This window comes from Neofelis nebulosa, chromosome 12 (assembly GCF_028018385.1).
Source record: "Neofelis nebulosa isolate mNeoNeb1 chromosome 12, mNeoNeb1.pri, whole genome shotgun sequence".
Taxonomy (NCBI): domain Eukaryota; kingdom Metazoa; phylum Chordata; class Mammalia; order Carnivora; family Felidae; genus Neofelis; species Neofelis nebulosa.
In genome coordinates this window covers 77096914-77111977 of record NC_080793.1, presented here as the reverse complement: position 1 = coordinate 77111977, position 15064 = coordinate 77096914, and the positions used below count along the sequence as shown (strand labels likewise).

At 44.1% G+C, this 15064-nt stretch overlaps 1 protein-coding gene across 7 annotated transcripts in view; it reads right to left on the bottom strand.

Annotated features, from left to right (window-relative positions):
- The window catches only part of PRUNE2 (prune homolog 2 with BCH domain), a 274101-nt gene that overhangs the window by 38131 nt on the left and 220906 nt on the right, over positions 1-15064 (bottom strand). For all 7 annotated transcript variants that reach the window (XR_009251811.1, XM_058695657.1, XM_058695659.1 and 4 more), the window contains exon 10: positions 904-983. Coding sequence is in view for 6 of the 7 variants with exons in the window: in XM_058695657.1 (XP_058551640.1) it covers positions 904-983 (80 nt within the window). In the remaining variant the exon portion in view is untranslated. The remainder of the gene's footprint in view (positions 1-903; positions 984-15064) is intronic.

The window sequence follows — 15064 nt, the reverse complement described above, 5'->3', positions numbered from 1 at the left end:
TCCATGTAGCTATTGAGCACCTGCAATGAATCCAGTGCAACTGAAGAACTGAACTTTCCACATTTATCTTAAGTTTTCATTAATTTAAATAGCCACATGTAGCTAACTGCTACCATATAGGACAACCATAGCCTTAATGCCTGTGTTATTCAAAGTGCATTGTGAACCTTCAAGAGCGGTGTAGACATACGGTGGCTATTAGGCTTATTTGACCATAGACAGAACATTTAAAAATCATTATGTCCCATGACTAGTATCTTGAAAAATTCCCTATTAAATACTTGGACAGAAAAAAAAAAAAATGACTTGCTTTTTTCTTGTTCCATTCTAGGCTTGGCCGATAACATCAGGGCTCAGGATCTTGGTACGATCCTGGAGCTGGTACGGTGCAAAGGGTGACCTCAGTACGAAGCGTGAGTAGGAGGCAACTGGAAATTTAAAATTCTCTTTGGATATGCCGTGAGCTATACACCTGTGGTGTGTAAGGGCTTTGTTTGTCTGTTTCAGCACTCAGGATACCGAGCTTTCTTGACATCACATTTTCAATTGTACACATTCTGACAGTCAAGTACAAATATGGTGAGCCTAGGTGTGAGCTAGGATTTGGTATGATGATATAGGGTAGCTACTTATCCCAGGAACTGAAAACACTGGCAGTTCCAGCTGTGGCCCAGGAGGGAAAAGGCGGCCCCCACGAGGCAGCATCGGTATTCACGTCAACCCTGAAATTAACCAAATCGAGCCTACCACCCTCCTCACACATTTTTTTTTTTTTTCTCTCTCTCCCTTCACTTTTATCACGGAAATCACAAGTTGGATGCCTAGGGAATGGTTCTCTCACTGAATATGACAGTGTTGGGATACAGAACACCCCTAAAGGAAATGAAGAAATGCTCCTCTCACCCGGCCTCATGTCTGCAGCACTGGGACTCAGCATTCCGTCCTCCAGGGGGATGTCCATGCCTACATCCTCTGACAGCAGTCTGAAAAAGAGCAAAGCAGAGCGTGTAAAAATCGTATGGGATTTATCTTTCTCTGAAAGGCCAGCCCAGAGATCCCAGGATGACATTTTCACCTCCCTTGGAATAACCTCAGTATGTGCGCCAGGGCTAGTGTAAGTGGCCCCATTGAGAATTAAGACTTTCTGCGACTAAGACCCATGGAGGACTAAGACCCATGGAGACCAGTTTTATTCTGTGCACATAGTAAGCCATTTCTCCTACCAACTCGTGTAAGTAAGCACACACCACAGGAGGAAAAAAAACAAAATCAGAAACAGGAAAAGCAAATAACTAATAAAATATACTTCAGGTGGGCGTTTCATACTTCCTCAACAACAGAGGCAACATCCGTGCTTTGGAGTCAAGACAGGCCCGACTCCGTACAGCTCTCTTCCTGTGTGTAAATCTGAGCATATTAAATTGCTGTTGGGCAGAGAAAGCATACTCCGCTGCTCTCTCTTTATCAGGACATTAGGGATATACCCCCTACCCCGTTGAGTTGCTGAAAAGTGAAGCAATCAATGTGAAGTGCCTAACGTTCCTGCGAAGGTACCAACTGATGTTATTTCCTATCCTTCTTTGAATATTTAAAGATTCACCGTGAATTACATGTTGGTGAAGACAGTTCTGGTAATGAGCTATTATCTCTTCTCTCTAAACGGTATTGAGGCCAGGACTGCTTATATGTAAGCCCAGGGTAGGAGAACAGGAAAATGCTGGAGAAAATTGTGACAAATGCATATGCTCTCATAGGACTACTGTTCATAGTGAATCCCCTTTGACTTATTTTTACCTCCTGTCCCTTGTTCAGTATATCCCCATTGGTCGTGATAATATGTTTTTCTTCTTATTTTTTTTTAATTTTTTTATGTTTATTTGTTTTTGAAAAAAGGAGACACACTGTGAGTGGGGGAGGAACGGAGAGAGAGTAAGACACAGAATCCGAAGCAGGCTCCAGGCTCGGAGCTGTCAGCACAGAGCCCACCGCAGGACTCGAACTCACGAGCTGTGAGATCATGACCTGAGCCAAAGTCAGACGCTCAACCGACTGAGCCACCCAGGCGCCCCAATACATTGTTCTTCTTGATGCCTTCCATGTAACTTCACTCATCTGGGGTTAGTCCTTGTGATGGAGGCACTAATCTAAATTTAAGCATGATAAACCTTTGTGTTAGCATTCTAAATTTGATCCCTCCCTCTCTGTTACTGACACTTTTCTCCACTTGAATCTGTGTCTACTAAATTTGGAATCTGCTTACCTGGATGATTAATTTCTCCAGGACCCAAGTCAAACTTCTTCTTGTCAGTAAAGCACCATGATAAAAACAAAATTCTACGTCTCTAATGATTACTGTACTTGCTTCATTTATTCAAAAGTATGTAGTGAATATCGACTATGTGCTGAGGATACAGAGGAACAGAACAGATGAGCCTCATTCCTGCGGAGATGGGACGATGGGGTGAAAATAGTGACTATCACCAATAATTCAGTGCTGCTCTCTGAGACAAGTGAATGTCCATGCGTTTACCCATCAACCCCAAAGAGCCCTTCAAAGACACAACGTCGGGGAGTTTCTATCTCCATACGCTTGCTGAGGCTTCTATCCTGTGTCTTCTCCAAAACGAATTCCTGCACCCTGGCAGAAAGACAGTGAGCAAGAGGTTGGTGTGGGAGTCAAAGGCAATAATATGTTGGCAGGAACAAGGAAAATAGTGTCAAACAGAGACACCGTACTGGGTGGCCGCAAACCAACTGTCCAGCAATAGAGGTGGGGGGGGTGAGCAAAGAGAAGGCCTGTGCCAGACCCCAGGTTTGAAAGTCCTGGGACCCAGTGGGACGGTTTTCCATGATGGTGGAGCTTTTCAGATTTCCTTACCACGATCCCCTGTTATGTGAAGTAATCTGTATGTGTTCTCCTTGACATGCACCCTGTAGTATCTGTAAATTGCTATTTAAGAGCAATTGGATTCCAATCTCAGTTCTATCACTCACTGTGTGTCATATGACAAATGATCCAATCCTTCTGTTCCTCTATTTTGACACCAATAAAAGAGGGAGAAGGCATGATGCCAAAAAAGTAACCCGAAAAGGGAAAAAACGTGATCCGTTATTATCGTTGTTCTTTCTATCATCTATTATGACTGCCTTCTCTATTGGCCTGGAAGCTTCATGGGACAGGAACCACGTCTGTCTCTACTGTTATGTCTCCAGCACTTGGTAGAAGTCAATACCCGATAAAAATGCATTGAATTACTGAGCTTGAAATTACCTAAATGCACATGTACGTTATTTCCTCTAGTCTTCTATGAGTCAACCTTAAAAAAAAAAAAAAAAGACATCATAGCTGTACCTATTTCATAGAGCACGCAAAGGTGCACATAAGGGTGCTTGGCCTTAGCCCAAAAATAAATATGAGGGCTTTAAAATAGGTAAATAGTATCAGTCTCAAATTTTTGTAGGTTTTATTTGCGGCAACATGGATGAGCACGGAGGGTATCGTGCTAAGTGAAATCAGCCAGAGAAAGACAAATACCATATGATCGCACTTATCTTAAAAATCAGCCCACCAACCAACCAACCAAACAAAACCAACAAAAAACACAAACAGACCCACAAATACACAGAACACCCTGGTGATTGCCAGAGGGGAGGGAATGGGGGATGGGCAAAATGCATGAAGGGGAGTGGGAGACACAGGCTTCCGGTTATGGAAAGAGTGAGTCACGGGGATGAAAGGTACAGCACAGGGAATATAACGGTGTTGTAACAGTGACCGATGGCAGCTACACTTGTGAGCACAGCACAACATACACAGGTGTCAAATCACTATGCTGTGCACCTGAAATGAATGGAACACTGTGTGTCAACTATGCTTCAATAAATAAAATAGTTTTGTAGGTTTTCTTAATGTTTGTAAGTTATGGGAAACATCCAGGGAATAACTTTAAGAGTCCCAGATCTGAGGGTATAGTTCTGGATTTTAATTCTCCAATAGTATTGACAAACTGATAGGCCCTGAGAAAACTGTCCAACCACCTTTGTGATTTTAAATCGAGATTATAATAAATACCTAATGTCCCAGGGACTATGGAGAATAAATATAATACACATGTGAGTACTCTGTAAATTAGCATTGACTAAGTTTAACGTATTACATTCCCTCATTTTAGACATAATATTTGTGATTTAACTGAAGTATGTGCCATTGTTGGACAAAATACAATTAAGGTTGGGTATTAACCCAGGCGAGAGAAAATTTCAGTATGACATAAATCTCCATAGACTCCATTAGTGCTCTGAACTCACTGACGTTAGTGAATAGAGCCTTTGTCTCTCAATACTTTTTGGCAACACAGAGCAGGGATCCTGTTAAGAAGGTGCTAGAAAGCCAGCAGTAGCATGCAGAGGGGGAAGGGAAAACTGAAGGTTGTAGTCAGGGGTGATCAGAAAAGAGGGACTCTCAGACCATGGCTATTACAGAAGGCCATAGGGTCATTTTAGGAAACCATGGGGACAGAGAAGGAAAGTTGAACCAAAATAGCCTAGAGGCAAAAACCTGAAAGAAACACTAGTTGTGTTCATTGTAAATACTTCAACCACATTCATGCCTTGGATCTGTAAATATTTATAGAAATGACGTGGCCAACCAGAGTAGCTGGCAGTTGAGCAAGACAGACTTAAGCTCAATAGTGGATGCCTCTCGGGATCTATTAGGTAACAAATCCGTTCAGCGTGAAGGTAAATATTTTTCCTCATCCATCCATAGCCATACTCAATTTGGGGTATTCTGTCTACAGAATGGAGTCGCCAAAGAGGCTGAGGGAATTGTAAAATACAAGTGGGACTCTACTATGGCTGACCTCTCAAACAGATGCTCAGCTCCACGTCTCCGTCTAGAGGATGGATCCAAGACTGTTTGTTTGCTGGATGGTTTTCTACTCGTTACTGCTCTCCACCAAATATTTCTGGTTCTTGGCCTTCTGGCCACATGGTAAAATTGGACTTTCCTGCTCTCCTTTGAAATTCGGGTGGTCAGGTGATTTGCTCCGACATAGGGAATGAGACCAGAAGTGGTAGGTGTCACTTCTGGGCCGAAGAATTAGGTAGGAGCCAGTGCGTAGGTATCATGGGCTGCTTCCCTTCTTGGTGGTTGAGTTGGGACTCTGTCAGGTTGTGGCTATGAGGAGCAGAGGCCCCCACTAAACCTCACAGACTATGTAAAGAAGAAAGGAATTTTTGTTGTGGTTTGCCCGAAGATGTTGAGTTTCTTTGTTACCACATCCTAATCCAGCCCATTCTGACTAGTACAGCTGGCCTTTATTATTCATTTTGAAGGGAGTATCTGACTCTCACTCTGCCCTAATTTGGGAATTCCATTTCCCACCTTCTCAACCTAGGCTCATGCGGATGATACACATCTTGTCTGGGTTACTCACACACAAAAGAATATTTTTAATGTTCAGAAGGGCATCAAATGCTTTCAACTATTTTTTAAACTCGAGTATTTCTATATCATCTTGATGGTTTTTCCATCTAGCGCCTGTTAATTTGCTTAATGCTTTTCTTTAAATTGACTTATGTTAGTTAAGTAAATTTATTTTGAAAGGAAGGTTTGTATCAGGTATATATGGAAACTTAGTGTCACTTGCCTAAAATTGTCACATAAGTGAAATGTAATAAAACTAAAATGATGCTATTAAATTCAAGGTAGAAACCCCAAGGCTTTCACTCAAGACTTTCACTCTGTTAAAAAAAAAAAAAAGACTAGTGTCTGGAAAAGTATAGCCCTGTATCATTATAAATACAAAGAAATGCTGTAGAAGATAAAGCAGCAAAAAAGTAATTAATACATTTCCAAACTTGAAAGAAACCAAGGGAAATCCCCAGGTGACAGAAACAGAGTTACTCCAGAAAGCTGATGGGAAAGTAGCCCACAGGATTTTGGACTGGACACAGGCTTTAGGGCTCCCCAGGAGAAGTGACCTCCAGGTGCTGGAAGAAAGGCCTAGATCAGAACTTCTAAAGAAAGCGGTGGACCTTAAAGAACGGCCCCCTTACTGAAAAGGGGATGAGAGGAAACTCTAGTCTCTGGCCTTGGAAAGCAAGTCTGCCTGGAATCTTGGATGGAAAATGAGAAGCAATCTGTAAGAATTAGGCATGCACTTGTATGCCAAGCATGTTTCAATTTATATTACCCGAATGATGTAGGTAACCCAAGTCAAGAGATTAAAATTAAATCTCATCTCTCTGAAAGATGAGCTCACACCAAAAAAACCCCAAAGCCAAAAAACTCAAACTACAAACTACACAAGGGAAAAAACACTATGAGGGATTGCCATCAGATGCAGTAGACAGAGGAACTGGCAATAAAAGTCCCCCTGCTGAAAAGGAACAATATGAAAGAGATTGTAGCGATTAAGGAATAATTTTTCAACCTTTCTTGTATGAAAGCACTGAGATCTGAGGCTGTCGGGCTTAGCTGGTAGTGTCACTTACCCTGACTAGCCAGGCTGCTTCAAAAAGGAACTTCTAAAAATAATAATGCAGAAAAGGGGCGCCTGGGTAGCTCAGTCAGTTAAGCGTCCAACTTCAGCTTGGGTCATGATCTCACGGTCTGCGGGTTTGAGCCCCATGTCGGGCTCTGTGCTGACAGCTTGGAGCCTGGAGTCTGCTTCCGATTCTGTGTCTCCCTCTCTCTCTGTCCCTCCCCCTCTTGTGCTCTCTGTCCTCAAAAATAAACATTAAAAAATATATAATGAGGCAGAAGGGTTGACAATAAAGTGACATAAAAACTGTCAGAAAAATATTAACCACAGGAAAGCAAGCATCACACTACTGATATCAAACAAGATACATTTTAGGCAGAAAAGCATTATTAAACTTTACGAAAGTTATTATTTCACAGTAAAAGAAATAACTCTTCAGAAGATACAATAATCCAGAACCTATATGCCTTCAACAACAGCCCCAAAATAAAACAAACATTGAATGTAAGTTATAAGAAAAATTAATTTTAGGGGCGCCTGGGTGGCGCAGTCGGTTAAGCGTCCGACTTCAGCCAGGTCACGATCTCGCGGTCCGTGAGTTCGAGCCCCGCGTCAGGCTCTGGGCTGATGGCTCGGAGCCTGGAGCCTGTTTCCGATTCTGTGTCTCCCTCTCTCTCTGCCCCTCCCCCGTTCATGCTCTGTCTCTCTCTGTCCCAAAAATAAATAAAAAACGTTGAAAAAAAAATTAAAAAAAAGAAAAATTAATTTTGTGTGGGAATATTTCAATAGACTTCTCAAGAATTTATAAACCAATCTGAAAAAAAAAGGCATAAAGATATAGATTTGAATATAATAATATAGCTTGATCTAATAGATCTGTGCTCAATAAAAGTACACAATTTTTTTTTCAAACTTACAAAAACTGACTATATAGAATGTCTCACAAAATACCAGAAGTCAAAATCACATGTGCCATAATCTCTGACTTCAGGGACATACATCTAGAAATCAATCATGAAAAGACAATTTGGAAACCGAAAAACCCATTTGTAAATAACCGACAACAAAGCTCCATGAAACAAAAGTTGTGAAGGCAGCTAAGGAAACTCCTAGAAGAAAACAAATCGTTTTGAATTCGGATATTAGAAAATCAAACGGACTGAATTCCCGGAGTTCAACTCAACCCAGGAAGCCAAAAAAGAACCGCGCTCTTATGTGATTCGATGCTATTTGTATTAAATCTGTGTACCACCTCTCAGGATCATGAATACCAACTCAGGGGGACAGTGACATAAGTGATTCTCCAGTTTGAGAGTGGATTCCACGTGCATTGGTTGATTTTGTATTTCTGGGACTTCATAAAGCAGCTAGTATGCAGTCGCATGGCACTAGGCAGTCATCTAGTGAATGACCGCAAACACAAAACTTTTGGACACAGTGAAACGCACTTCTTAGACCAGGTACAGAGGTAAGCCCATTCTACATTTTATATCCTTCCAGCATGACTGAATCTGGAAGGACTTAACTGTTGTTGTAGGACTAGCCTTGCCTGAGATCAGGTTCTTTTTAATAGGAAAGGAGCAGGGAACCAAGATTTGTCTCACACACACACACACACACACACACCCCTAGCATTTCTAGATGGTAATGTTTTCTGACGGGCATAAACACCCAGAAGTACGCAGCAACCCTTTTGGAGTATAATCATTCTTGTAAGATTGGCCACTAAAAAATATAGCCCCATAGAGGTAGGACAGCAGATTAAGACCTTAATTGTTCTTTAGAAAAATATCATATGGTTATATTTGGCTATTTTGGGGGAAATGATTACATAAAGAGAAAGTTCCTTTATGTCAGAGTTTCTAAAAAAATTCTCCCGGTTTCCTTCTGGTCAAGTAAGATATACCGGACTGTTCAAGTGGCTTCCTCTAGAAACGGCGAGACAGGGAAAAAAGAAAAACCAAACAAAACTTTTCATGAGGTGCTGGCCTTCCTTTGTTAAGTAGGTAAATTAGCCCTTTAAAGCCCACAGGTTGGAGGACTGCCGTTTCAGGATTCTTGTCTGATAAAGTAGGCTGCACAATTTAAGGTAAGAATGGGTGCCATGTTGTGAACCCCAGGGCACTTACCAAATTACTCAAGTGGGAGGCAAGCCAGAGAGGCTGCCCTGGGTTTCACACTCCGCTTAATCACGCTGATCCCAAGGAAAGGAAGGGAGCTTAGGTCCCACAACAGGAAACTGGGTTTCAGCCCATAAAATGAGGCTCTTGGCAACAATTAGCTGCTCAGCTGAGCTTCCTTACCCTAGAACAGATAAGCGCTGTGGCCCCTAGGGGCCAGCCAGCGGAGGCAGATAAGAAAGGGGTGATGACAGGGAAAGCGGATGACAAAGTGAAAGACACAAACATTGGGCCCTCGCCCAGATACCAACTTCTCTAGAGATTCTGCAGAAACCCACAAGCCGTGCCATCATTTCTCGGGTCCTCAGAGGAGAGGAACACAATGCAGTCTCCTTACCCAGGGTCAGATTCTAAAAGTCTGCAGGTGGCAAAGGTGACTTGTGGTCCAAATGGCCCTTGGATAAGGTTCTTGAGCTGTTCCCTAAATTATAACGTATGTGGTTGAAATCCTCTGTGTATAAAATCCTTTACAATAAATCTTAGGAACACTAAAGTTGAGGAACACCGAGCAGGAAAAGAAGACCATCCTATCGCTTCCCGCCATTTGCTTTTAACGATTATGAAATCCTTTGCAACCATTTGCATTTAGTAACAACGGAACCGTTGGCCGGGAGTGGAGATGCGTGGAGAATTCCACCTCCTGCCTGGGAAGCTTATGCCCTTGTCTCTTCGTGTGTTTTCAAAGACCTTGATACAGATCAGTCATTTGTGTGTTGTTGAGATGATGAAATTAAGCGACATCATCTCACCCTGAGGACGGGAATGTAGTTGTTCATGAAGGGACTCTCCGTCCACAGCCTGAATGACTCCCAGGCGTCTCCAACTCCACAGGCGCAAAACGGTATCCAGCATCTTCCTCCCCACAGATGAGCCACATCCTATAGTCTCTGGGGTGGTTTTAAAAAACGTCCACAAATTCTTTGACGCTCCTTGCAAAAGTGGAAGCCTAATTCCCCTTCCCTTAAGGTTGGATCGAGTTTAGTGACTTGCTTCTAAAGAACAGAATGAAGCAGGAGGGACAGCGTGTGATGTCTGAGAGTAGGTCCTAAAAAGCAGCGTGGCTTCCTCTCTGCTCTTTCTCGGGTCATTCACTGGGAGAGGTCTGCTGCTGTGTTGTAAGGCCACTCGAGCCGCCCTAGGGAGATATCCATTGGTGAGGAACTGAGGCTTCTAGTTCAAATCCAGGAAGGAACTGAGGTCACCTGCCAATAGCCATGTGAGTGACCCACTTGGAAAAAGTTCCTCCAGCCCCCATCGAGCCTTCGAATGACCGTAGCCCCAGCTGATGCCTTGGCAGCAACTTCCAGAATCCGAACCACCTAGTTGATCACACTCTTGAATTTCTGACACACAGACACCGTGAAAGAATAATATCTGTTGTGTGGTATTTGTGATAGATTTGTTATTTATATGTATATAATATATAATGTTATTGATATTTATAATGTACTTGTGATATGTAATATTTGTTGTGTTGCTAAATGTTGAGATACTTTATCATCCAGTAAAAGCAAGCTGCCACATCCCACGTCCCAGTGAATGTCTCTAGCTATTACCTGAGCACGCAAACCTCCAAACCAACACTCGTTCTTACTTCCCCTTCTTTTCTAACCATTTCTTCCCAATCCAGGTGACCATCCAGTCCCTTGGCTTCGCCTCACCTCTCCTGTCCATTCTCACCGCTAATGCCACTTATGCCAATGGGTAAACGCTCAAGTCCATTGCTTCCTTGCGGAAACCCGTTTCCCCTTTTCTCTTTCTGATTTTCCTCCCCACGCCCTCCAGATCACTGACTGAATATCTGTCTCAATCTCACCTTCTTGTTTAAATCCCTTCAGTGCTCCCCACTGCCTGAAGGGAAAGGTCTCGAGGCCTTCCTGGTCTGTCCCCCCGCCGCATGCCAAATCAGAGCCTCCTTTCTTATTGCCCACTCCCTACTTGGTCCTGCTAATCTTGCTCGTCTTCTGTTACTCCCCTTGGACATCTCAGGTACCGATCTCACCCCCAATGCACACAGATGGGTCAGGGGCCATAGTTTCCTGTGCTCACTTCACATTGGATAGTTTTCATACTTTTTACAATCACCTGTTCATAACTTGTCTACTCCCCCAGCCCGCCATGCCTCCCCACTCCTATCCCTCCCTCCACATAGGCAAAAGACTTCATGTGGTGCTTAGCACAGAGCCTAGCACGTAGGGGAGAAGGAGAAATAACTATTGAATAAGCGCCTTTAGATGTGAAGGCTCCCTGCTTTTCTGGTGAAATGTTCCTCCCGATATCTCACGACGTATCAGAACTTGGTCATCAAAATTCTCTACCGACAACTTACTTTTGTTAACAAGTTAGGTTTCTTTAAAACATAATTTAGAAAAGTTAGTTGAGCCTTACAGAAATGACATTATAAAGAAGCAATTGCTCTAAACATAATTAGGTAAAAATCACCTGGTAGCATTTACTGAGCCCTCTACCTCAACAATAAAAGCTCCTGGATTGAGCATCCAACTCTTGATTTGGCTCAGGTCATGATCCCAGGGTTGTGGGATCGAGCCCTCCATTAGGTTCTGCTGAGCAAGGAGCCTGCTTGGGATTTTCTTCCTCTTTCTCCCTCTCTCTCCCTGCCTCTCTCTCTCTCTCTGTCTCTCTCTGTCTCTCTCTCTCTTTCTCTCCCTCCCTCTCCCCCTCTGCCCCTCTCCTCACTCACATGCTCCCTTTCTCTCTCTAAAATAAAAAAAAAAAAAAATTAAAAAAAAAAATTAAAGGCTCCTTCCTGATATTAGGAGCATGTGAGTGTGGGCGTGGCTAAGCAAGGGAGAGGTTCTCACCAAGGGTGGGGAGGAGATATGGACAACTGTTGGTCTTTAGAATTGAAGCCGGTCTTCAGTTGCTGGAGACGACGGCTTCTGCAGATGACCAAGTGACGGCATTTGGCCCAGGCTCCTACAATCCTGCCCACCCCCCCACCTCACCAGCTCAACACTACCTGGAATTTATCCTTTGTGGAGACCTCTCTGCCCTCCCCTTGCCTGAGGAGATACGCTCACGAGGGTTCTTCTCCCCCACAGCACAACGCAATGGCTTCCCTGACTTAATTTTACTTCCTTTCCCTCAGACGTTCAAGGGGGTACACACTCAGGGGCGCCTGGGTGGCTCAGTCGGTTGAGCATCCGACTTCGGCTCAGGTCATGGTCTCACAGTCCGTGAGTTCGAGCCCCACGTCGGGCTCTGTGCTGACAGTTCGGAGCCTGGAGCCTGCTTCCGGATTCTGTGCCTCCCTCTCTCTCTCTGCCCCTCCCCTGCTCATGCTCTCTCTCTCTCTGTCTCAAAAAAATAAAAAAAAAATATTAAAAAAAAAAAAGAGGGGACACACTCAGACGCCAGAAATATGAACAGGAGCCTCCATAGATACTCTTCCAACTGGTGCTCAAGCAATTATATTTGCTGACCCACAGGGTGTGGTAGAGGCTTTGAGTCTGACCTCTCTAGAGCTGGGCTCAGCAAAGTTTTTCTGTAAAGGGCCAGATGTTAAACATGTTAGGTTCTGAAGGCCACACAGTCTCTGGGGAGACTAGGCAACACTGCGGTAGCACAAAAGCAGCCATAAAGAAAATGTAAACGAAGGGGTGCGGCTGTGCTCCACTAAACCTTTAGGTACAAAATTGGGTAGCAAGCAGACTGGACTTGACCTTGGAGGCTATAGTTGGCGTGAAAACAACTTGGATAAAATTTCCGTTCTCAAAGTCGGGTACGTATGCTTCTAAAAATTGTGAAGCTTTAATGTTTTGTGCAAGCAGCACCCCCAACTAGGGTTGCGTGAGTATAAAGAGTTTAACTGGAGGTACAGTTTGGAGCTTTATGCATCAAAATGGTAACTGCAGGTGGCTTCTGACCAGCCATTCCAATTATAAGAATGTATGATATATGTAAAAAGATGTTTACCGTAATAAAAGAACCCGGGGTTTTTTTGAGGGGTATGAATTTGATGGTGATACAAATACAAAACAGCTGAACGTTCCCGCTTCCTTTTAGCTTGTCACTTTCAGTTGTTAAAATCCAATTCAGCTTAGAACTGCTAATTTCTCATCTCAAAATCCAATCTCCTTCACTTCACTCTCCTAGTGGTACCGCCCAAAGCTGGGCCTCAGGGAGCTCAGGATAGGAAGGGCTCTTCCCTCCCTCCTTCTACTTAGACAGCTTAGACCCAGGGAAGGGGCTGAGTAGGTGGGAGGGTGCAGTGGGGGCTGGGAGACGCTGGGGTGTATTTCCACTCCCACGCCTCTCCCCAGCCCAGTTTCTGGGAAGCGGCTCAGTTCTCTCTAGCCCCCGGCCTCTGCTCCCTTGCTTGAGCTCTTTGAGGTCCCATGGGGACTCCCCAGTGCCCTCTCCTCTGGTACCGGAGACCTGGCTTGACCACGGCTTCACTACGTCCTCAGCTCCTGACACGGCCTCTGGTTGGGGCCTTCTCACCTTGGGTGGCATATTAGTCTGCCGGGAAGGCTGCCCTAACAAAGACTACGGCCTGGGTGCCTTAAACAACAGATTTCTCACAATTCTGGAAACTAGAAGTCCAAGAGCAAGGTGTCAGCAGGGTTAGTTCCTTCTGAGGTCTCTCTCCTTTGCTTGGAGATGGCCACTTTCTCCCTGTGTCCTCTCGTATTCTTCACCTTAATGTGTGTCTGTATCCTAATCTCCACTTCTTATAAAAGCATCGATCGGGGGCACCTGGGTGGCTCGGTCGGTTGAGCGGCAGACTTCCGCTCAGGTCATGATCTCACGGTCCGTGAGTTCGAGCCCCGAGTCAGGCTCTGTGCTGACCGCTCAGAGCCTGGAGCCTGTTTCGGATTCTGTGTCTCCCTCTCTCTCTGCCCCTCCCCTGTTCATGCTCTGTCTCTCTCTGTCTCAAAAATAAATAAACGTTTAAAAAAAAAAAAAAAAAAAGCATCGATCATATCAGACTAGGGTCCCATTTTTAATGACCTCATTTCAACTTAAATATCTCTTTAAAGACCACCATCTCCAAATGGGAGATGCTAGGGATTAGGCTTTAATATGAATTTGTGTGTAGGGGGAGTGGGTGGAGACACAATTCGGCGCATAACAGGTGGGGTGCTCTAAAAATGACTCAAGTCCACTATGATCTGTGGGGTCACTGTATGCACAGGAATCCTGTACCGCCCTACCCCGTCACACTGTGGTAGCTCAGGCCAGCCCTTGCCACTTTCCTCAGGACACACACACACGTAGACCGCCAGCTGGGAGTGGGATGAACACCATGGAAGGTATTCTGAATCTTTACCCATGACCCCCTTGGAGCAACCCTCACTTGGCTTTGGAGGGGCAGAAAAAGACTCACCCCACTATTCCTAACCAGCAAAGACTCTTGAAAATTCCTTCACTCTCCTTTCCCCTAATCTTCTGCTCACATAGGCTAGGGTGATGGTTGAGTTTGGCAACAAGTGGCTCATCTTTCAGGAGGCCTTGGGAGAAGCATCCAACCCAACTGTCGAGAGCGTCTTGCCGTCTCTTTCACTGTCATATGGGCTACTTTGCACCACTGTGCCCTTAGCCTTGGACCCAACTTGTCCGTTCACTGACTAAAGGAAATTTTCTACTTAAGTGATTTATTTTTTTTTACAAAAATGTAAGGGATAGCTTAGATGCCCATTAATAGAAGAGTGATTGAACAGGGCACAAAATTCATTAGGATATATCAATGCAAAAAAAAAAAAATGTAAATGCATTGACACGAAATGGCATCTCAGATATATTTAATAAAGAAATGAAATCTCAACATGGCACGTTTAGAATAATATTTGTATAGTTATGCACACTGATACATATGTTTAGGCACAGCCAAATTCTAGAAGGAATAGACATAAGCTATTAATAGCAGTTATCCATATGGAGTTAGGTATGGGAAAAAGGGGCCTTTTGCTTTTTATTCATTTACTTTTCTGTGTTGTTTCCATTTTTAAAACATCAGCATGTGTGGCATTCTAAAACAAAGAGGTAATGTAAGAATAATTAGATTCTATAAGAGTTTCTGGAAATCTTCTCTTGGGCAAAGTCAAGTTAACGCTAGAAAAATTAAGTGCTCACTAAGTAGTACTTTCAGCTGTTTATCAGTAGCAATACGACGCTGTCACGTCCCCCAGCCATAGTACCAGGGATCTCAACGTCTCCCAAAATAAAGTGTAGGAAGCCGTAGGCATACACAGAAACATGGAATGTCAGCGTCACCGAAGAAAGGCGGAGAAGCCCAGCCTCCGAGCAGCCCACCATGACAGGCGGCCCCCTCCGGCCACACGTCTATCATATCCGTTCCTCCTCACAAGTATCTCTGGAGGTCTGGGCCGTGCAAGCGGTAGGGACATCAAAATAAAAGACGCCCAGCCACTG